Source organism: Carassius gibelio, chromosome A6, assembly GCF_023724105.1.
Source record: "Carassius gibelio isolate Cgi1373 ecotype wild population from Czech Republic chromosome A6, carGib1.2-hapl.c, whole genome shotgun sequence".
Classification (NCBI taxonomy): domain Eukaryota; kingdom Metazoa; phylum Chordata; class Actinopteri; order Cypriniformes; family Cyprinidae; genus Carassius; species Carassius gibelio.
Window position 1 is genome coordinate 9722680 of NC_068376.1, and position 24309 is coordinate 9746988.

The following is a 24309-nucleotide window of genomic DNA, read 5'->3' on the forward strand; positions in this document are numbered from 1 at the left end:
AATAATTATTTAATTTATACAGTGAACAAGACAATCATATGTTATTGCTGAAAAAAATACACATTTCAAATTTTATTTTTAATGAAGGCTGAATTTTCAAGAAAATATTTCTAATTTCAGTATTATTGCAGGTAAATAAAGCACTGCCTGTTTATATAAATAAAAGCTTTCTACTTTAACTGTCATTTTTCTTTAAAGCTAAACCACCGATAAAGATTTGAAGATCTATGCTACAATGGATGGTGCAAATGCAATGCACCAAGTAATTATAATATTATTATCATCATGTAATTACAGACAAATCTAAATAATTTACTTCATTCTGCTGTGGCAAATCTGATATATGCAGGACTATAAAGAGAGGTATGCAATAAACACAAACATATCTTCCTCTTTACCTATAAATTAAATGCTTTTTAAAGAATAATTTATTAAATAAAATGGTAACATTTTATCCTTAGGACCAATTCTTACAACTGACCATCATGCATATTACTAGCATACTGCCTAATTATTAATAGCGTACTTGAGTTCAGACTAGAGCATCATTTAAGGAATAGGCTACAGTCATTCCACTTATTACACAACATTTCACCACATAAATAATTAAGGCAATAAACGATATGGATTTAAGATTAAAATGTTTTAAAATCTTACCAGTTTAATTATCTTATAATCCATTACAGTGAACAAAACAGTTGTCACAAAATGGCAGCAGCTATGTTTGTATGAAAAAAAGCACGAGTCAGCGATACCAGGATGACATTATTAAATAATTGTATACATAATACTGAATTGAGTTTTAATATTTTATTAGCAAACCAAACACAAAGCTTCCACGAAGGAAAACTGTTCCTAGCACCGACTTCAGTTACCCAGATGAGCATGTGTTTATCAGCTTTTACCATCTGTTATCAAATATCAAAAATCAAATATTCCTCAGAGCTTTGTAATAATCACAGTCTATGGTAATAATAGACATTAAGTAGTGTTTGAAAGTGCTTTAAACTGAATCTTTGCTGTTTCATAAGCGCCACCTGCTGTCAGAGAGCGAATGTGCATTCTCTGCTGTTTTTGATTCTTGCAGATGTTTTATTGGCAAGGCATCATAATGGTGTTATTTTAATAAGTGCATTTTGTTCCACACAATCTGTGACCCACAACGGCCACTTGATATAGTGCATGCTTGTGAACTCCGTTATAAAAATCATCAGTGCTTGCTTATTAACTTTAATGCTGGATCTGTGACTTATTTGGAAATCCTGCTTTTTCTTAATATGTAGTTATCATTTGACCTATGTTCATTCAGTTGAACAGAAGATTATTTTATAAACTTGTGCTTAACAGATGCTGATGTGCGGTTTTTCAGGACTCTGAAATGGTCTCTGTTGAAGGTAATTCGTTCTGTCCTCCAGCTCCCCTCCTTTTGAACAGTTTATACAGCCAAGCGATGAAGAATATCACAGCTATTACAGCAAAGTAACTTGCATAGATCAGAAACTGTGGAAAAGGAGCAAACAAAATTGCACAGGATATTAGCTTTCATTAGTGATCCACGATGCATGATGACACACTCAACTAAGTTCATGTTGTACTTTACCTGTAGAAAAATATCCAGGCCTAGACCAGCAGAATCTACTACAATCACGGTAAGAAGTGTCTGCAGTAAGAGTGCGATGAAAGTATTTACTCCGAAAACCAAAGCATAGCGTTTCATATTGAGGTTAACAGCAATCTGATACCTGCAATACAAAAGACAAATGAATAGAACCTTTCCCAACATTAATATAAAATGTTTAGCATTTGTAATATTTTACAAGGGGTTTTCAAAGGATTTTAAAAAGAAATATTTGGCAATGGTCTGAGTCCAAGTACACAAGGAGAACCTGATTGAAATAGCCAATAGAATTTCAGATAAAAAAGCAATGAGACTACTTTCATGTTTAGAAGGTAACATTCCTACTGCGAAACTCAAAAATGCATGAAGATTTATATATGCTTATTTGGAGTTCTGGAGCAACAAGCAACTCGCTGTTATAAGGTCAAATACAACATGGTTCATAGCACTTTGTGGTCAGAACAAAATCAGAATGTATCCAGCTTACAGTGGATTTCTAAAGAAAATGGATAAGGAGTGACAGCTTTGCTTACGTTGCTATAGTGATAAGCAGCATGTAGGTAGCTCTGAAGAGCATGTAGGAAGTGTAGCAAACCCAAATATTCCTGATGGTGTCCATGAGATACACACACACTGCAATTACCACAGAGAAGATGCAGAGAGCAAATTCTCCCCACACTGCCCAGGACACTTTCATGAAGCTTACAACAAACGCTGCAAAAGCACCTAGGGAGAAAAACACAAATCATTTAATTAATGTGTTAAATCGTTTTATTGTGGATCACATAACACGGGTGTCTGCTGTTAGCTATTTATGACTGGTGAATTTAGGTTTATGACAATGATGAAAAGGCTGGTAACGATGGAAGCTTGTTTCCGATATGGGACAAAAGATAGAAAAATAACTTTTTAGCTTGCAATTCGGAGTTTACGTCTCATAATTCTGACTTTGTTTCTCGCAATTCTGTGAAAAAAGTCCAAATTGGAAAACGTAAACCCAGAATTTCGACTTTCTTTGTTTCACTTCATGGGAAGCTTGCTTGACAGGCGATCGGAGAAATCATAAAACCAAATCCGCCATTTCGTCCGACAACAAACCAAGAGGAGAATAGATTAAGTTCGGTGGACTAGAATTTGTAAAATGGTCTGTACTGGCATCTTTCCATGATTGAAATAAAATACCTGCGAGTTAACATCTTGCAATTCTAACTTGTTTCCTCATAATTACAAGTTTATATCCCTCAAAATAGTTTTGAAAATAGTTTGGACAACTCTTAATAAAGAGATAAAGTCACAATTAACTTTTTCGTGTTTTTTTTTTTTTTACCCATAGTGGAAAAGGGGCTTCCATAGGTAACAGAAAATGCATAATGCAAAATCATTTAAGAATGGGAATATAATACAATTAATTGAATAAACAGATAACCAGATGGCCATACCAAGCAAGGTAGAAATGGTCTCCACATATCCATTGTAGATGTCAAACTCTTTGGAAGGCAAGATTTTCTCCCAAAGTGCTTGAGCGTAATTAATCACCAGGAGGTAACCACACGTGGATAAAGCCCACCACACTGACCAGGCCAGTAGTGTGGAGGAGGAGTAACACTGCAGTAAGTCTGTCCAGACCATTTTAAACACTTCCAGTAATCCACTACTGCTAGGATTGTCCTTGAGAGTCTGAAAGTCAAACCAAGTCATAGAAACAGCTGAATATCAATATGCTGATAAAGATGCATATGTCTGTGAACATATCAGTATCTGCCCATTTTAGCATTTTTTAATCAACATCTCTCTGCGTAGGCCAGTATTTAAGCGATAGTTCACCTAAAAATAAAAATCTGTCATAATTCCTCAACCCCATTTTGTTCCAAACACAATGGTTAATCTTCAAACACACAAATTAAGATATTTTTAATAAAACGTGAGACGTTTCTTTCTTTCCGTTGAAAGTCCAGGTAACCAAAACATAGATTAAAGGTCATAAAGTGATCTTAAATTGAATCCATATGAACTAAGCAGTGTAATCAAAGTCTTGTGAAGAGGCATGATCACTTAATACAATCAACAAGATCTAATTGAGGCTTTTATTTACATATAAAACACACATTCATGAAGCACATAATGCATGTGTGTCACAAGCTAAAACAAACCTCAATTCTCTCATGCTGGGGTATACTTGTAGCAATAGCCAAAAACACACTGTATGGGTCAAAATTATAGATTTTTCTTTTATGGCAAAAATTATTAGGATATCAAGTAAAGATCAGGTGCCAAGAAGATATTTTGTAAATTACCTACTGTAAACATATCAAAACTTCATTTCTGATTAGTGATATGCATTGCTAAGAACTTCATTCGGAAAACATCAAAGGCGATTTTCTCAATATTTAGATTTTTTTTGCACCCTTAGATTCTAGATTTTCAAATAGTTGTATCTTGGCCAACTATTGACCTTTCATAACATACATCAATGGAAAGATGATTTATTCTGATGTATAAATAAATAAAAGCCTAAACTTAATCTGTTTATCCTATAAAGCAATCATGTCTCTTCATAATACTTGGATTTTACCGCTTGATTCATATGGATTCATTTTCATGATGGCTTTTGGGAGTTTTGATTACCTTGACATTCAATGGAGGGACAGGAAACCACTCAGTTTTCATTAAAAATTAATTCTTCATTTGTGTTTTGAAGATGAATGAAAGTCTTATATGATTGAAACAACTTGATGTTAAGTAAATGATGATTTTTCATTTTTAGGTAAACTATGCCTTTAAAAATACTAGTCAGTATTAATAATGCTTAATACAGGTGAGGTAATACTGTATCATTTTGTTCAAGAGCACATAATGGTCAGAAAAAGTATGTAAAATCTTTGGAATTGGTTTCTACATTAACTCATAAAAATTAATCTGAGTGTGTGTATGAGTACATCAGTTGTCCTCAGTGTGAAAAGATGGATCTCAAATTGTGAATATGCTGGAAAATTAAAGATTATAATTATACAAATATATACAATTACTCTTTATTTTTAATATGATTTATTATTATTTTAAATTTAATAAAACAGTTTGGGAGACCAAAGATGCATAAAGACACACACACACACATTTAAACACAATATTTTTGTTTTCTTTTTTAAAAGTCTACCCACTGTTCTTTCGTCTGCACTAAGCTGCATTTTGGACTCTGGATCCTCTGGCTTTTCAATCAGCTGACTACTGTTAATGGGTTCCAGAGCTCCATGATCCTGAGAGCTGCTCTCTCTCTGGTGAAAGAACAGGCTCTTATTGGGCATGGGTAGGAACCAAGGGGCAACAAAGGCTATGCAGGAGGACACCAGTGTGATGACGCTCAAGTAATACATAGGGACCTGGGCTACAGACACCAGAATCTGTCCGATGAGTGAGCCAATGGCCGAGCCCAACAGGGTGACACTGCGACAAAAACCAGTCACTCTCTGATAATGAGATGGCTCCACGACACTGTAGATGTAGGAATAGTAGGCAACTTCAGTGGCAGTTGCCAGACCGAAAAAGAACTCCAATAACTGCATGGCCCTCACACCCTGAGCCGTCAGAAGCAGAGCATATGTCACTATGAAGCTGGCCGCCTGGACAATGAGCACAGGCTTGTAGCGAAGGTAATCCGTGGCCAGGAAAACAGGAAAAAGCAGCAAAAGGTAGGAATATGTCCAGAATGGGTAGATCTCATTCACAACCTATGATAAAAGATAAAGTAGTTAGAAGGGTCAGTAATGTTACCATCAAAAAAAAAAAACGAAAAAACTATTGTCCTTACAGTTTCAATATATGTGAGTGAACACATTTTAATTAAGTAGATCAAAAAAACAACTAATCAGATCTATAGTTACATTATAGATCTCCCCCCCCCCACACACACACACAAATGAAATATATTAAAAATCTATTTTCATGTGGAAATTAAAAACATCATTTAAGTATAGACATATTTAAATCATAGCATGTAAACAAAGCAGCATATCAGACAGTGACCTATAACCAGAGAGCTGAGATGCATAAATAACTAGCTGAAAACCTACAGTTAGCAATTCTTTTAAAGATCTTTAAAAGAATCTTGTGACACAGATTTAGTAATTAAAGTAGGTTCTTGTTTTTGTCAAAAGATTATAAACTTCTGGGATTACACAAAATAGCTGGCAGATTTGCCATCTAGTTGGCGGGAAAGCTGACTTCCAACACTGCTACACTCAAATATTCTTCATATCTTTCCCTACAGTATATATGCAAATTATTTGAAATCGTGCTCAGCAAGGAAGTAAAATGATCTATATGTAGCAGAGTCAAAAAATACACGTTTACATTTCTTATTATGTTATTTCATGCAAAACCGAAATTCTATTTTCTATAACGGTTACGCTTGAAAGTTACTTTTCAGAAAGATGCCATCGCATGGTCTGACATCATTTTCCTGTATGCTTACATCACCTTCAGGCACATTTACCTTCTTCTTCTTTGACGTTTTTATGGCAGTTGGCCACATACTACGATGTGAAAACCCTATAAAATCCTGTTCATTAACTCTGTATATTTGAGATACTTAAAATAGTATATGAAGCATGTCTAATTGCATCTTTATGTAACAATTTCTGAAGTGAGATCTGAAGATGTAATCTTTCGCTATCAAATCCTTTACATTTTATTAAAATATGTTCAACTGCTTCAGGAAGATCACATTTAACACAAAGTCCAGACTCATGTTTTCCTATTAAATATAATGATTGATAAAGTACAGTGTGTCAGATATTATGCTGTCTTTTTTTTAGATTTTCAAACATTCTCATTTCCAATTTTTGTTTTTTTTATACTATATAAATGTCATCCTTTATTCTCACCATCCCATTTACTCTGCCACATATCTTTTAACAGATTTTTAATTAGCCCTTTAATTTCTAATTAACTCATTGGAACATTAAACTCTTTCTCGATGTTTTAATGTTTTTCCCCCCTCTCTATTTGATCCACCACTTCATTTCCTTCTATTCCCCTATATGCAGGTATCCATTCAAAAGAGATAACTGTTTTTGTTTGTATTCTGAACAAACTTTGTAAAATATCTGATAAAATGACTCATCTATAGTCGAAGAATTACCACTCATTAAACTTGATAATGCTGAAAAAAAAAACAAAAAAAAAGAGTTTGAACATATGACCACTTCAGGTAGATCTATATTAATCTCTTCACCTCACTGAAGAGCCAATAATATTACAGTCATCTGTTGTAGAAATTGATAGATGATTATATTTTAGACCTTGGAAGATATATTGCTGCTGCTGCATGTCCTGGTTTAGGATCCAAATATTGTACAATTGTATCTTTAGGTTCTTGTCTGTTTTTATCATTTATGCTCAACAGAACCTGAAAATCAATAAAGGCATTGAGAATAACCATGGAGGTGTTACAGTATTGCAAACAGCATATTTGCTTTATTATTTGTTTTTCTATCCAAAATGATTAAGATTCACATATTAATGTTCACAGCAGTTTTCTAATACTCTTTTAACTGTGTGCATTTCTGAATGCACTTTTACAGTAGCCAAATACACCAGTTTCAGCTTCAACCTGCGAGGCTCCAGTGACATCTCATTCAGTTCAACCTGTGAAGCTGATACAGGACAGGAGAAGTTTAAAAAAAAAAAAATTTCCCGATTGATATTAGTTTTTTTTTACTGATATTCGAAATCCTCAATTACTTGGCCACATTTCAATTCTTTTAATAACATTCTACATGCTTTCTTCTACATACAACAAAAAAGCACCATCGTCTTCATATAAAGACTTTCCTATCCCTGTTCCAGCATGATTAAAAAAATATCCTTTATCATTAAGTTAAACAATATAGGGCTGCAAACACTACTTTTTGGGGTACCATTTTCAATTGCATATATTTTTAAGTATGAAGCTTACTTCTATCAATAAAAAAAAATCCTTAATCCAAATACACATTCACCATTAATATTAATTTTATTCAGTTTAATTAAAAGTCCTTCCTTCCACATTATTTCGTAGGCTTCCTCTATATGTTCAAAAACAAACCAACAAATACTTCTTTATAAACCTGAGTCTTTATTATATACAACTCTAGACTTAAAATTGCACCTGTTGTTTTTCTGGCTAAAATATTTTTTGATCTTGCCACTGCCATTCGTACCATTAGTTTACAGAGGTTAGATGTACATGCAAATGTTCTGTAACTTTTAAATAATGATCTTTTCCTGGCTTTACAGTTGGAACAATTATGCCATGTTTCCAAGAGGAATGGAGCTTTCCTAATTTCCACACACTATTAAAAAGATATAATAAAATGTTTTTTTGACTCATCTGATAGATATAATAATGTCATTACATGTTTAGTCTTCACCAGGAGAAGTTTTTGCACTTTTACGAGTGGCTGATTTAATTAATACATTTTAACTAATTTTCTTCACTTGTTCTAATTCTGTTTCAATTTTACAGCTTATTGGGAAGGCACATTTACCTCTGTTTCCGTCAGGTTTTTTTCAGGTCCCATTAAAAACGAGATTAGAAATGGTTCCAGAGGTCTGTGGCTGCAGAAGAACCCATAAATACAGAGTAACATGGTAGGGTAACGCCATGGTTCAGACATTCTCGCTTGTACCTCGACCAATGCAGGGGCATTTTGCAATCTCGCTGTTGCTGACCAGTTTGAAAGCGAGTCAAGTAACAAGCCAATGAGAGCTGCTGCGTCCCAATTCAATACTATCCGCCCTAAATAGTATTCGAAAATAAGAATTAGTATGTCTCAATCCTAAATCGTAGTATGTTGAAATGAGTAGTATTCCAAAAGTACCCGGATGGTATACTGCTTCCGGCGAACTCGCAAACTTCCCTCCGTCTCGTTTACTCGGATGTACGTCATGGATTACGTTGCATGAGTGCCCAAATTTGACTCAGAATGATCAATAGATGCACGCACAATTATCCATATGTACTGCATTAATTTTATACATGTATTTTACCATCCAACAAATGCCTGTCAATTTGAGTCTGTGGAATTCAGGATTAAATGATTGTGCAGCGATATGTACAAATACAGACATGTTTGCGAATACAAATGTTATGTTCTGTATTTATATATATCAGAAATTGCTCATGAAAAAAGGAAGCCGTGCATAAGTGGATCAGGTGGATTAATTGACGTCTAGTTCGAGTCGATCTTGCGTTTCACGACACTATGAAACTATAAAAGACTCAAATGACTATGTGACAAGCATCGTCTCAAGATAAAGACTAAATCAAAAATCTCTGTCAACATTAACACTGAGTGGAACGAGTGCGTGTAAAAGTGGAGTGGAACACAGCCCAGATCCGTCCAACTAAAACTACAAACACGCATGAAAGGTGTTAAAAAACTACAAAGATGGTGGAAACGCGACCCCGACTGACAGGTAGAGAAATGGGTTTGAGTGATAAATAATCAATAACTTAACCAGTTGAAAAAAAAGTATTTAGGCCTAAGTTTAGCCGCGTTATATTTCATCTGCAGCAACACTGTGAATTTTATAATGATACTTGTCATTAACTTTTAACTGCATAGGGTTCGTCTAGTTAACATGGGATGCGTTGCACTTCACTTTTAGACACGCACTCGCGAACTTCCCTAAGCAATCCGGATCCCCCTGCTGCCACTTTCAAGTGCGTTCGTGAAGTTTGTGGACAAAACCTCAAGTTTCGACCCCTTGATTTTTGACCGAGTTTAATTCACTGTTACTTGTTATTGTTTAATAAAAGATATATATATATATATATATATATATATATATATATATATATATATATATATATATATATATATATATATATATATATATATATATAATATTCAATAGCCCTAGCCTGGTTGAATATTAACAAAGGAGTTTATTTATTGATTTCACATTGATCAAAGCCTGTTGGCTGAGCCCACATGCTGGTCACTTTTGAATTCGGCTCCCAGCATAAGAATGTATAGTTAGTTATCTTTCAATTGCAATATTTACTAAAGACACTTGTATGTTCTTACATAAAGAGAGTCAAACCGATCAGCTGGTGGTACATTTTTATGATATTTTTATGATTTTTTTTTTTTTTTTTTTTTTTTGTGATTTACTCAAAAGTTGAGGCTTTGCTGTACTATAAAAGATGCTGTTGTGGTAGAAAGATCATTGTATACTGTGAATACAAAGAACAATTATCTCTTAAAGATTCTACAACTTTTGTGCAAGAATTTTAATTGGATGTTAAGACATTTTTAGACATCAGTACTAATCATAGAAACCTCAACAATAGTGACAGTCTACAAAATAATCAAATAAACAGATTAGCTCTAAACACAGCCACCAAATGTCAACAAAAACAACTGCAAAAACAAAATAAAATAATAAATAAAGAAAAGAATAGGACAATTCAGATGAATAATAGTGTATGCTGGGAGCATGGATGAGTTATGTACTATGCTAGCTATGAGAATAAAGCTTTTAGTTGATTGCCACTAAGTTTCATTTTGTGTCTTAATTATAGTAATTTGATACTTTATGTAACATCATGTTATTAAAATGGGGTAATAATAGCTTGTGCTTGCCTGTTGCATGCCGTTGCATGACATGAATGGATATGTAGATCTTTTTTTTTATTTTTTACAACATACAACAACTGCAGAGGAATCTGATCCTAACCCATGTAAAGACAGATGAAGCTACATGCCCGTCTCCAGACCCAGACAGCCTCATAAAGGTGATCCACAGGACACTCAGCAGCTCATTGTTTTACATTTATGCCAGGAAAAGGACAATTTAGATCCAAATGGAATGTAATGCAAACCGAACAAAACCTAGAAATATATATTTCACAATATAAACTGCTTAATCGGCCATTTTCAGTAAAATTACTAAAAATGTGTTTGTGTGCCTGTGCGTTTAACTTGAATAATGTCCAACATATATCTTTTTTAAAGCAGTGGGTAATTCACTCGTTGGTTTGCATCAAATCTACTTTGCAATTAATTGCTAGTGTAGCAGAGATAGATAGCGCAACCTTAATGTAATTTGCTTGCAATGTATCTGGTTGTTGCTGCTCTAATCATAGTAAAAAATGGTACAAGGATTGTGACTTTGTACGTTTACTATTTGACTGACCAAATGTTTTTTTTTTTTCACTTGTAATAAAACCATTGTTAATTTAAGTAAGGGTTTTGAGACCCCTTGTATAGTGTCTCTGCCCCGTGCTAGCAGAAGGTGGCGGTAATGAGCTATTTTAGTTTGCCCAACGCCTGAAACAGCAAAGGGAAGAGAGAAGAAATTATTCCTGAGGAAATGCACCTTTGTTGTTCGGTAGTAACGGATACGTTATTTGGATTACTTAATTAGATTACAAAAATCAAGAGTCTGCAAATAGAATATGGTATATTTTATTTTTCTTATGACACGATTACACATGAATCAGCAAGAGTAATTGACTGTTTTTGTTAGAACGCTTTCTAAGAGCTGTACACGCCGGAGCTTCGTGTGAAGATGGAGCGGTCTCGTTCAGCATTTGACCACTGGATGCACAAACACCACTTCACGTTCAGAGACACAAGAGGGAGAAACATTACTGTTCAGTGCAACCTCTGCCTCCCAAAGATCAACATCTTATCCACTGCAAGGGACTCGACGTCTAATCTAAAGAAGCATTTGGAGGTAACTTTAGGCTAACATGTGCACGTTTTCTCAATTTAACACCCAACGATTGTGTTTTTATTGTGTATTTGAGTTTGTGGTGGAAACAATGAAAAAAGTATACCGTTTTTGGTAGATTCTCGGTGGAATGCAGATAAAGCTTTTGTTGCACTCCTATATGTGAATACGAGGAAACGAAATATAATCGAATTTAGTGGCTTATAAACACATGTAACCTTAGGCAGTGATTTTCACTTCATCTGGTCTTCATGTAAAGTTTTAAGCGAAACGTCGGACAAGATGATCAACAAAGTGGGAGTGGTTTTGAGTCTAAAGTAAATCAATTTCTTTTAGGAACCGTGATAAGTTAGATGTTAGAGTGCTAAATTGGGTCTGGTATTATATAATATCCAATCATAAATGAATAAGCTTAATTAATTTAAAAAGGATTGGTGTGACTTTAGGTGAGAAGAACTGTTCCTGACGTTTCTGTAATAAGCTCTTGTTCTGCGAACATATTAATGATTAAATCAAATACGTTAGTAAAATACATTTAACGTACTTCGGGCAAATGTTAGTTTAAGACGTGGCCAGTTGGGAATGAGTAGTAATACCTTATGTGTTTTGTTTATTGTGCTCTGCAGAACGAAAAAAAAAGACTCTTATGTCACTATTACAAATTAACAGGCAACGGAATCTTACTGTATGTTTGTAATATAAAGTTTAAACTATCAAAACATGCATATCCTCCGTATATTTGCATTAAAAAAGGCAAATGCTAGTCTGAGAAAATGGCGGACGGCGGCAGTTGCCATGGTGGATCTGTCCATAACGTTTTAAAGGCGGGCTTAGCGAAGTGTTTGACTTTGATTTATGAACAATTGTATGTACGAAATCGACCCTATTCCCTATATAGTGGATATCGTGTAGTCTACTACACGAGAAAAGAGTGAATGGAAATTGAAGATCGAATTGAGACTATGATGTAAACATCGTGCGCTGGAGAGAGCTGTGGACGGACAGGTGTGTAAATGAACTCTTTAATATTAAAGTAGAGTCAGACTTTTACTGAAAAGTCCAAGTTTCTAGTCAGAAATATAGGCAACTTAATGAAAGTAAAAAAGGACAACTTTAAAATGGCATTAAGTATTGTAAAAAGAAATAACCTAGTAAAAAAAAGTATTTAACATTTAACCATTGTAGAAACCTTTTCAGCAATGTTTCCATCAACGGGAAACCAAGTGAGACACAGGGTCCACAACTGATCTAAAGTTTGCAGATAGAAATTTATTGCCCATTCTCAATGGGAAAGTGCCCAAACAACATCACTCAGAAACATTGCTCAAAAAGATATATTGTGTGTCATCACCTAAATCTTTAGGGTTAAATCTACCTCAGAAAGACAAACTAAATTGAAAATATAAAAGATTGTTGTAGACCGTATGCTTATGATAATTAAAACCTACAATATTTATTTTCTAAGCCACTTTTTGTGGTGCCAGTTCATGGCTTCTATCTGCAATACTTGTTTGAGTCACTGTTTTTTTGTTTGTTTGTTGCTGAAAATACTGAGATGCGATTTAGCTCTATTAATCAGCATATCATGTTACTAATTTGATTGACATGCATGGTGTAATTGCAAGTATTCAGTTTAAGTGCACTTTAGTAAAGTCCAGTTCTATGGAGCCAAAAGAGTCTCAATAAAGTTAAATGCACACACTGCATTCACATATGCACACATAGGATTAATACATGCACACACATAATTCATAAATACACACACAGGATACACAAATGCACACAATTCACAAATGCACACACAAAATTTTGAAAGCACGGAAGATTCACAAATGCATACAAAATTCAGAAATACACACACAATTCAGAAATGCAAACAACATTTACAAATGCACTCAAGATTCACAAATGCACAGGACAAGATTCAGAAATGTATTTCTGATGCACATACACATTTATCTTGATTTACAAACTGCTTGCGGTCTGTGAACTTCACTGCATTTGTGTGTGAATTTTGAGGCTTTGAGGCTGTCGCAAATTATTATTATTTTTTTATACACTATCATTCAGCAAGAATATTAAAGGGGGGGTTAAATGCTATTTCATGCATACTGAGTTTTTAACACTGTTAAAGAGTTGGATTCCCGTGCTAAACATGGACAAAGTTTCAAAAATTAAGTTGTACGTTTGAAGGAGTATTTTTGTTCCAAAAAAACCTCTTCCGGTTTGTCACAAGTTTCGGAAAGTTTTTTTCGAGTATGGCTCTGTGTGACGTTAGATGGAGCGGAATTTCCTTATATGGGTCCTAAGGCACTTCTGCCGGAAGAGCTCGCGCTCCCGTATAGCGAGGCTGAGCACAATCATTTCACTGATCAGAGCGAGAGCGTCGCAAAAAGTCACAAAAGAAGTGTGTTTTTGGTTGCCAGGGCAAGACAACCCTGCACAGATTACCAAAAGAGAAACAGCATTAAGGGACCAGTGGATGGAGTTTATTTTTACAGAGCATCAACGGAGTTGTGCAAGTGTTTTTGTTTGTTCCCTACATTTCGAAGATGCTTGTTTTACAAACAAGGCCCAGTTTGACGACAGATTTGAACATCGTTTATTTCTTAAGAATAATGCAGTCCCAACGAAAAAGGGTCACGATCGTGTGTTGGAACCGCAGGCGGTGAGTAAAACTACTTCAAATATCTCTGTGTTGTGAACTTAGCTATCGGCGCGTGAGCACATAAAGTAAACAACATGCGATGTTGTCATCAAACTGCACTTTCCACATGTACAGCTTAAAAAAAAAAAAAAAAAAAAAAGACGACATAAAGTGGAACTTAGTCATTTTCCAAAACCGCTAAGCAAATATATACAGTTTCAGTACATACCACATAGATACGCATTTGCTGATGCTGCTAAATTTCAGCCTCTGGATCTGATTCTGGATCATAAATATACGCTGAATCTGACTGTTAGCCATGGTTTGTTTTGGATGATGGTTTTTTCCTCACGGTAATGTCACAGCTTCCAAACGCTCTCAACGCGAAAGCCTACTGGCGCTCGTGATTCTTTAGCTCCGCCCACATGTCACGCCTCTAGGCGCTCGTGTTTTTCCGGGAAAAATCGGTACAGATTATCTTTCTCTTATAAATATAATAAAAAATAAAGACTTTTTGGAGTTATGAAGGGTGCAGTACTACTCTATAGGTACTCAAGATTAACAGGATATTGAGTGAAAACGAGCATTTCACCCCCCCTTTAACATTTGACGTTAATTTTCATGTCAATTTTTTTTGTTTGTTTTCTTTTAATAAGTTAAATGCTTAAAGCCTCAATCAGTATAAAAACTATGTATTGAATTGTTTAGTTTTGTTACCCTTCATACAGGTATTTGTACATCGTGTAATTGATAATAAAAATACCTTGCGGTAATTCCTTACAGATTGTGCAGTTATACTCCTCTTTACAGTCTTTTTCCCTAGCTTTCACCAATAAAAATACCATAATCATGGATTTTGGGTATTCTTTAGTTTTTGAGTATTGTCGCATATAGTGCTAGGCGGTTTGGTCAATTTTTTTATCCCATTTTTTATTTTTATTTTTTTCTGGTGGTTTATCACATTTTTTCCCTGACTGGACCTTAATATGAATTAAAATAATAATTATGTTGCTAATTCTTTTAAGTTTAATACATTGTTTTGTGCTTTGCCCAGTTAAAGAAGTAGTTGTATTTTATAAATAGTTCTAATAGTACTCTAAAAATTACTCCATGTATGTAATTAACAGGGATGCCCTTTCAATTAACAACACTGTATATGTTGCTTAGCCACTTCTACCAGTACATTTTATTTGTATTTTTTTTTATTCATACCTTTTGTTTAATTTGAACCAGTTTACCATTTGAACCAGTATATCGCCCAGCACTAGAAGGATTGAATGAGTCCCCTTAATAATCTACTAGGGATGTTCCGATACCCTTTTTCTCTTCCCGATACCGATTCTGATACCTGGGCTCAGGGTATCGGCCGATACCGAGTACTGATCCGATACCTGGGTGTGTATCTGTATATACAGCTATATATACTACTAGCCCTGTGTTAATTGCTAGAATTATTTTATGGTGTGCTTCAGACTTATCCCTTAATAAAACATGATCAAATACATGGTGAACTACTGTATTTATTACAGTATTTTTATTATCTGACATGAATTTGACTAATATTATTTATTTTCTTAAGCAAAATGAACTTCAAATGCAGGCAAAAATCTAACACCGCAAACTAAAAAAGGTATTTTAGTTTTACAATATAACTGTATAAAAAACTGCAACAAGTAAGTTTAGGAATATAAAAAATGATATATTAATCAGATAATCTCTTTACAACAAAACAAGTAAAAACAAGGAACCGTTGAGGCATAATTATTATTATTAAAAGAGACGGATTATTATTGCTACATGGACATAGCTAAATCTACTGTAGGCTACAACAGTAGCTTAATATATTGTCAATTTACTCACGTTAAACCGAACAGTTTTCTCAAATGAAACGTTAAATTCTCATGAAGTGACGGTTTATATGTTCGTGTCCTCACATAGTGACACTGCTAAACAGCGGACATACTGCTAACCACTGATCTATAATATAGAAGCGGCTTCACTGTCTGTTGGCATTTTAGAATGCGATGAGCGATCCAGTCATATATAGATCAGTGCTACTAACGTGTTTTCATTTCTTCTTCGCTGCTCTAAACAGGGATTGCTTGTGGCAACACAGCACAACTTCCTGTGTTTGCAATACATTCTGAGCAGTGAAGAAGAACTGTGCAGCGGTTAGGCAAAGCTAGCGGTCATAACTAGGTCGTTTTAAGAAAATGGTATCGGATCGGTATATGGGTTCATGTTCTCGCCGATGCCAGAATTTGTTGTGTTATCGGGGATATTTACGATACTAGTATCGGAATCGGAACAACTCTATAATCTACACCATGGTTTCATGTAGATTAGTTTTCATAATGCACTATGTAAGGGACTGGGGCAATTTCGGACACAAGAGATGGTTTAGGACATGTTTGTTCATTATAGTATGACAAATAATTATCATTCATCAAAGCACTTTATCTGTTGCAACTAGCAATGTAATGGTATGATTTTATGGTACACGGCTTTAAATACAGACATTATTATAGTCCAAGAAGGATTCTTATTTTTAATAAAACCAAAGTAAATCAATTCTGGTTATATTTAATCTACGTTTAATTAAGTGAGAGTCATAAAATGTCTAAATTGCGACTTTTTCCTCTTTCATTTAAGTGTCACTCACCTTGCCAGATGCGCAAACGCCAGCACAGCGAAATATCGGAGCCTGAGCCTCTTTTTCACCCATCCAAGCGACTAAGGTCTGCTGTATGGGAGTATTTTGGGTATGTAAAAGACCCAGGAGGCACCATCAATGTTGATGGTTATCCAATTTGTAGAATGTGTCGGAAAAAAGTGTCTGCTCGGGCAGGCAACACCTCAAACATGGCGCACCATCTCCGTGACCACCATCCCAAGGAATTTGCAAAGATGAATGTAAGTGGAAATACTGTGAATTGCTGATAAATAAAAGGTAATAAATTAATGATCCCCCTTCATAATTTTCACTAAAATCGTATGCAACAAATTACTGCAGGCCGACTGTTTAATGAAGAAACATTAATAAATACAATTACTGTGAGGGGAAAAAAAACCTGCAATAAACAACAAATGTAATAAATTACTATTTAAATGATTAACTTTTTCGTTGTACCGTGATGATCTCATACCGTTACACTTCTAGTTCAATTCACCTCAAAGCCACTGTCCCACTGTGTCCAACATGTTAAAGGGATAGTTCAAACAAAAATGAAAATTGTCATCATTTACTAATTGTCAAGTTGTTCCAAACCTGTAAGATATTGTCTTTTGTGAAACACAAAAGAAGGCATTTTGAGAGAATGTTTTGACCATACAGTGAATGTTAGTGGGGTCCAAAAAACATTGGATCCCATTGACTTTCATTGTTTGTACAAAAGCAGTTTCAAGATGGACTCATATCCTTCATAGGTCATTCATTCATTATTGATTTCGATTCTGGAAGAAATAAATATTTGCAAAATACTCCTAATGAATGAATGAATCTCTATTGAATGTAAAATTTTCTAGTGCAATACATACTTATCATTTAATGTCTTAAAGTGTTTTAGTGTGTTTGATCTGCCTAAGCACAGAAAATAAGTCTTATTTTGATTCATTTTCTTTGTCCTCCAGAGAAAGCATTCTGTGGTGTGTAGGAGAAAAATAAGAGATACACCAAGCAGTGATGCACCAAGCAGTGATGGACCAAGCAGTTATGGACCAAGCATTTTGGAAAAGGAAACGGCAGAACCATCTGAAGCAAAAGAAGCTAAGATTGATCCCACAATTTATTATCAAACATCGCAATCAAGGCTAAATACCCTGGTTTTCAATTTCATTGTGGAGGATGTGCAACCTATTTCCATTCTAGAGCAAGCTGGTTTCAGGAGGTTGATCGAAATTTTAAGCAGGGGCAAAAAAGTCATGAGTCAAAATGCTTTTATCACCAAACTTGAAGTAGTATTCAATAAAATGAAAGGGGAGCTAAAAGTGAAACTCGACAGAGTGAAGACATTATGTACAACTGCTGATGTATGGTCTGTGCAGGACAGAAGTTATTTTGGAATGACTTGTCACTGGCTGGAGGACAATCTAGAAAGGAAGTCTGCTGCTCTTGCCTGCACAAGAATCCCCATCAGCTACACTTGTGAAACCATCATTGCTAAAATTCAAGAAATTCATTCTTCCTATAACATCGAGAGCAAGGTTCAGGCCACCGTCACTGACAATGGTAACAATTTCATTAAAGCCTTCAAAGAATTCTCCTCTGAGGATGACCAAGATGTGGAGCAAAGTCATTTTGAGGATTTGGGCAGTATTCTTTGTGATGGAGAAATGGGTGGAGACTTCTTTCTGAGTTATTTCTTGCCACCCCACCAACGGTGTGCTTCTCAAACACTGAACTTGATTGCCTCAAAGGATCTAGCGGATGCTGTCTCAAAGGGACAGACAGGTAAACTGCACAGCAGCGCAACTGAAAAATGTGCAGCAATATGGCACAAGGTCCAAACTTCCACCGTAGCTGCTGATGCAATGGAATCCATTGCGAAAATGAAATTCACATTTCCTTGTCTCAATCAGTGGAGCTCAGAATACTATGCCATTAACAAGCTGATATCACTTACTGATTCGCAGCTCAACGAATTGACCGAAGTCTTAGGTGTTCCATGTTTTACACCTGATGAAACTGCGTATCTCACAGAATATACTGACGTTTTCAAACCAGTGGCTTTTGCGCTTGACCTTCTACATGGTGAAGAAAAGTGCTTCCTTGGCATTGTGATACCAACGTTGTTGACCCTTAAAAGGAAGCTTGAGGAAAAGGCAGCAAACACCCGCCTTTTCTCCAAGGTCATCGACAGCACTGTTAAGGCTATTGACTCTCGCTTCAAGCAGGTGTTTGACAGTTCTGATGCCAGATTGGCCACAGCCACCATGCCACAGTTTAGACTTTGGTGGTTACCAGAAGATGAGAGGGAGAGTCTTCGAGCACAGTTGGTCACTGAAGTATTACAGGTCGACCAAGGGACTGAAGAAACTGAGACCAATGGAGGCTCTGTTCATGAGGATGAATTCTTCTCATATGGACCTGGGAGTTCTAGCAACAAAGGTGGAAAGAGGGAAGCATCGGAAGAGGTGTGGCTGTATCTTCAGGGCACAAACAAAGATCTGAAATGCTTAAATGAATTTCCTGGAGTGAAAAAAGTGTTCATCAAGTTCAATACAACTCTACCCTCAAGTGTTCCAGTACAACAGCTCTTCAACAATGGGGGCAATATTATGACCCCAAAAGGACATCACCTCTCAGATGAACATTTTGAGCGTGTACTCCTTTTACGTTACAACAGCAAAATCACCACTGCTTTGGAATAATTCATGGAGTAACACTACTGTAAATAGATTCTTTTTAATTTTGGATAGTTAATAGGATGTATGACACCCCCCCCCCCCCCCTTTAGTTATTCCACGAAAAAGCATGTGCAACCAAAAAGCTTTGGTCAACGTTTATTTCTTAGTACACATGCATACAAAAATAAATATTACTTTTAAAGTTTAGACTAGTGGTTCTAGAACTGTTCATACAACATGTTAGTCCTAGAATAATCTAAATGTATAAAGATTAGTTCTTACTCTAAATCATGATTTGATGTTAAGAGCTGTTGCTCAATGCTTTAAAAAATGCATAACTGTAACCATGTTAAAGCACCAGGGGCCCGTTTCAGAAAGGAGGTTAAGTGAAAACTCTGACTATGTTAACCCTGAAATGAGGGAAACTCTGGGTTTTCCATTTCAGAATGGGAGGTTTGTCAAACCTGAAAAAACAGAGTAGTCAAGCCCGTTTCTGAATGAGAGGTAACTTACTCTGTAAACCTAGCCTGGTTGGGAGCAGGTTTTCTTCAGTAAATCCAGAGTTTCTTATGGTCTCCTCACTTTTTTTAAACGTAAGCGATGTTTAAATACTTCTTATTTTCATGCTGTAAAAATTATTTTCTTACTGTGTATTTTTGTCTTATTTCAAGTACAAATATCTAAAAAATTATTACGTTAAGATGCAATTTCTATAGATGAAAAATGTAAGATATTTAGTCTTGTTTTCTGGGGGAAACAAGTGTATTTAAGTCCATTTTACCTAAAACATGTGAAATTGTCCGCCATAGGGTAAGAAAAATCTTAATGCAAACAGAAATAAGCATATTTTTTATTTCTTACCCCACTGGAAGAAATTTAGCAAAAAAAGAAAAATGCACTTCAATTACACCCCCACCCCCCAATGGAAGCAAGACTAAATACCTTATGTCTTTTTTATGTAGTAAATGCATGATAATATAAGAATATGTACGATATTTTGACTGGAAATAAGAAGGCAAAAGTTCTAAGCAAGTAAAGCATTTTTTTTGCAAGAAGTTAAACTATGTGGAAAAACATGCTGTGCATTGTAATGGACACTGAATGATATTTAAAGGGTTAGTTCACCCAAAAATTTAAATTATGTCATGAATGACTCACCCTCATCTCGTTCTAAACCTGTAAGACCTCTGTTCATCTTCGAAACAGTTTAAAATATTTTAGATTTAGTCTGAGAGCTTAGTCCCTCCATTGAAACTGTTTGCACCGTATACTGTCCAGAAAAGTAATAAAAACATCATCAAAGTAGTCAATGTGACATCAAAGGGTCAGTTAGCATCATAAATTCATTTACTCAAACAGTACACTGACTGAACTGCTGTGAAGAGAGAACGCCGAGCCAGATAATGAACGAAAGATTGACTTGTTCTCGAGTCAAGTGAAGTGAAAGTGATATTCAGCCAAGTATGGTGACCCATACTCAGAATTTGTGCTCTGCATTTAACCCATCCGAAATGCACACACACTGTGAGCACACACCCGGAGCAGTGGGCAGCCATTTATGCTGCAGCGCCCGGGGAGCAGTTGGGGGTTCAATGCCTTGCTCAAGGGCACCTAAGTCATGGTATTGAAGGTGGAGAGAGAACTGTACATGCACTACCTCCACCCACAATTCCGCCCGGCCCGAGACTCGAACTCACAACCCTTCGATTGGGAGTCCGACGCTCTCACCATTAGCCCACGACTTCCCCTACTGGTTGCATCGGTTTTCGGCTCACCATTAGTGATGGGAAGTTCGGTTCTTTTCCTTAAACCGGTTCTTTCGGACAGTTCTATTCCATAAACCGGTTCAAAAAACAGTTCACCGGTTCTTTTGCTCTCGACGTAATGGCATCATTGCCGATGATTGGCCTTCATTCAAGCCTTCGGTTTACCCGTGCTCATAACATTAGCACAGAATCAGTTCAGAATCAATCACCAAAAGAACCAATTCGGTTCAGACGCGCTGTGTGTCAGTCTACTTCACGCTGAATCACGCATGCGCAGTATCATCAGCTCAGACGTGTCCGACAGAAACGGTTCTTGACTCGAGAATAAGTCAATCTTTCATTCGTTATCAGGCTCGGCTTGGTGTTCATCTTCAGTTCTCTCTTCACAGCAGTTCAGCCAGTGTACTGTTTGAGTACATGAATTACTCAGGGATATTGGTTTGTTTGAACTCAGAGGGAGTGTCAGCCACATTAAAAAAAGTTAACAGCTTAAGTAATTTGTGGATTAATGCTTATTGGAGACGCGAACTGTTTCAAACTATTCGGTTCGATTTGGTGAACCGGTTAAATCGAATGATTCGTTCGCGAACCGGACATCAATACACTGCAGTGAACATGCTCACAACAGACCTGGAAGAGAAGACAATGCTGAATAAAGTCGTAATTTTTGTTATTTTTGGACCAAAATGTATTTTTGATACTTCAACAAATTCTAACTGACCTTCTGATTTTCCATGGACTACTTTGGTGGTGTTTTTATTAACTTTCTGGACAGTATATCATACATTTGCAATGGAGTGACAGAAAGCTCTCTGACTAAATCTATAATATCTTAAACTGATCCCGAAGATGAACAGAGGTCTTACGGGCTTGGAGCGACATGAGGGTGAATCATTAATGACATAATTTTCATTTTTGGGTGAACTAACCATTTAATGTCAAATGTTTGTAAAGTCATGTAGCCTACACCCAAGAATGTATTATGCATAAAACTTTAACTTGATTGAAATGTTTTTTTAATTCATATCTAGATGCTGATACATTCCTTTGAATGAATATTTGTTCAATAATTTTAGTTTTCACCTCTGATATTATAACTGTGATTAAGAATTACAGTTATTCATTGACTCAGAAGTATGCAGACATCTTTTTGTCTGTGCTGTTGCCATGGTGAATCATATTTTAGGAGCTCCATTGATTATGACTTCTCATAGTCGTGGTGCACGTGCTAAACTCAGTCAGCCTACTCCGATTTGATTGAACGAACACAATTTAGCTGTTCTGAAACCGAAAATCAGTTTCCCGTCTCAGAGTAAGTCAACTCAGAGTTTGTTTCAACTCCGAGTTAGTTAAACCTCCTTATTGAAATGGGCCCCAGGTTGCTTAATTGCTTAGCAGTCATAAACAAACTATATCACATAGTGGAGTTATTGTCCATTCTGATTCTTGCTACTAATAAATGTATTTTTTTGAACTTTGGTCGCTTATTTTATTGTTTCTGCAATCTTTTAGGACCAGCAAGATGCTTAAAAGAGATACTCCACCCCAAAATGAAAATGTTGTCATTAATCACTTACCACATAGATTGCAAAGTAAGTTACACTGTCCAGGTCCAGAAAAGTATGAAAGACATTATCAGAATAGTTCATCTGCCATCAGTGGTTCAACCATAACATTGTGAATTGAATCTCTAGCACAACTGGATTATGCAGCAAGATGACAATCCAAAGCATGGGAGGAAGTCCACCTCTGAATGGCTCAAATTTTTTTTATAAAACTTTTGGAGTGGCCTAGTCTAAATAATTGGACCTAATTGAGTTGCTGTGGTTCATGAACAAAAGCTTTATTTAAAAAGAACTTTATTATGATCTGAGCTGTGGTGATACAGGGGTGTCAGGCTTTGTTTTTAGAAGACTATAGTCCTGCAGAAAATAAAAAACAAATACCAGAGTTTGAATATATTCGTACTTATTACCTAGTTTATTACTTCCCATTATTCATAAGCATTTATATAATTCAAATGTGCTACCTGTAATTTTTAAAGTATATCAAAAAGTGAATATTTAAAAAATGTGATCATTGTTTGTACATTTTACCAGTATTTACCATACTTTCAAAACAAAAATTGAAATAGGAAAAATATGGAATATGAGAAAAATTTAGGGGGAAAAATTATTTTACAGAGAAGAAAGAGAGAAAAAAACGAACAAGATTTGGTTTTCAAAAAGCCTTTTTCCAAAAGGTCTGGAATCTGGAAAAAGGGGATTGTCTTATAATTAGGGTCATCTTATATTCTGGTTGATACAGTTTATTGTGATCACTTGTCAAAAGCTATTGATATTAGCAGTTTAAAATTTAACTTTAAAGGGGGGGTGAAATGCTATTTCATGCATACTGAGTTTTTTACACTGTTAAAGAGTTGGATTCCCATGCTAAACATGGACAAAGTTTCAAAAATTAAGTTGTACTTTTGAAGGAGTATTTTTGTTCCCAAAATACTCCTTCCTGTTTGTCACAAGTTTCGGAAAGTTTTTTTCGAGTATGGCTCTGTGTGACGTTAGATGGAGCGGAATTTCCTTATATGGGTCCTAAGGCACTTCTGCCGGAAGAGCGCACGCTCCCGTATAGCGAGGCTGAGCAACACAGACATTTCACTGATCAGAGCGAGAGCGTCGCGAAAAGTCACAGAAGAAGTGTGTTTTTGGTTGCCAGGGCAAGACAACCCTGCACAGATTACCAAAAAAAAAAAAAAAAAAACATTAAGGGACCAGTGGATGGAGTTTATTTTTACAGAGCATCAACGGAGTTGTGCAAGTGTTTTTGTTTGTTCCCTGCATTTCGAAGATGCTTGTTCACAAGGCCCAGTTTGACGATGGATTTGCGTATCGTTTATTTCTTAAGGATGATGCAATCCCAACGAAAAAGGGTCACGATCGTGTGTTGGAACCGCAGGCGGTGAGTAAAACTGCTTCAAATATCTCTGCCTTCTTGTTAGTGCGTCCCCTCCCATGCCAGAGACCCGGGTTCGAGCCCCGCTCGGAGCGAGTTGTTGCTGCTGCTGCTTTCGTTCAGTTTCAGCCTCTGGATCTGATTCTAGATCATAAATAAACGGATGAATCTGACTGTAAGCCATGGTTTGTTTTGGATGATGGGTTTTCCCTCACGGTAATGTCACAGCTTCCACATGCTCTCAACGCAAAAGCCTATTCGCG

The 24309-nt window shown here is 35.9% G+C and overlaps 2 protein-coding genes across 5 annotated transcripts; one reads left to right on the forward strand and one right to left on the reverse strand.

The window, feature by feature from the left end:
* Positions 1-628: 628 nt before the first annotated feature.
* On the reverse strand, positions 629-8491 carry LOC128015439 (thiamine transporter 1). 2 transcript variants are annotated; one of them, XM_052599266.1, is made up of 6 exons: positions 8143-8491; positions 4777-5343; positions 3058-3295; positions 2152-2344; positions 1601-1742; positions 629-1500 (listed from the first exon to the last, which is right to left on the reverse strand). In XM_052599266.1, the coding sequence occupies exons 1-6, from the start codon at positions 8269-8271 to the stop codon at positions 1366-1368; spliced, it is 1404 nt and encodes a 467-aa protein (XP_052455226.1). In that variant the 5' UTR covers positions 8272-8491; the 3' UTR covers positions 629-1365. The 2 variants fall into 2 exon arrangements, with proteins under 2 accessions (XP_052455226.1, XP_052455227.1); XM_052599267.1 differs by having other exon boundaries at positions 3058-3269; positions 4742-5343.
* Positions 8492-10926: 2435 nt separating this feature from the next.
* Positions 10927-22571, forward strand: LOC128015440 (zinc finger BED domain-containing protein 4-like). Of its 3 annotated transcripts, XM_052599269.1 has the most exons (4): positions 10933-11063; positions 11132-11341; positions 16638-16898; positions 17616-22571. In XM_052599269.1, exons 2-4 carry the CDS (start codon positions 11174-11176, stop codon positions 19353-19355), a joined length of 2169 nt encoding a protein of 722 aa, XP_052455229.1. In that variant the 5' UTR covers positions 10933-11063; positions 11132-11173; the 3' UTR covers positions 19356-22571. The 3 variants fall into 3 exon arrangements, with proteins under 3 accessions (XP_052455228.1, XP_052455230.1, XP_052455229.1); XM_052599268.1 differs by having other exon boundaries at positions 10927-11341; XM_052599270.1 differs by lacking the exon at positions 16638-16898 and having other exon boundaries at positions 10929-11341.
* Positions 22572-24309: the final 1738 nt, after the last annotated feature.

Excerpts from the sequence above, each read along its gene's own strand:
- LOC128015439 (XM_052599267.1), bottom strand. The coding sequence starts at position 8,271 with ATGTCTGAACCATGGCGTTACCCTACCATGTTACTCTGTATTTATGGG. Across the intron at positions 5,344-8,142 it reads AAAACCTGACGGAAACAGAG|GTTGTGAATGAGATCTACCC; the intron begins GTAAATGTGCCT and ends CTTTTATCATAG. Across the intron at positions 2,345-3,057 it reads GACCATTTCTACCTTGCTTG|GTGCTTTTGCAGCGTTTGTT; the intron begins GTATGGCCATCT and ends TTTTCTCCCTAG.
- LOC128015440 (XM_052599268.1), top strand. The coding sequence starts at position 11,174 with ATGGAGCGGTCTCGTTCAGCATTTGACCACTGGATGCACAAACACCAC. Across the intron at positions 11,342-16,637 it reads ATCTAAAGAAGCATTTGGAG|TGTCACTCACCTTGCCAGAT; the intron begins GTAACTTTAGGC and ends CTTTCATTTAAG. Across the intron at positions 16,899-17,615 it reads AGGAATTTGCAAAGATGAAT|AGAAAGCATTCTGTGGTGTG; the intron begins GTAAGTGGAAAT and ends TTTGTCCTCCAG.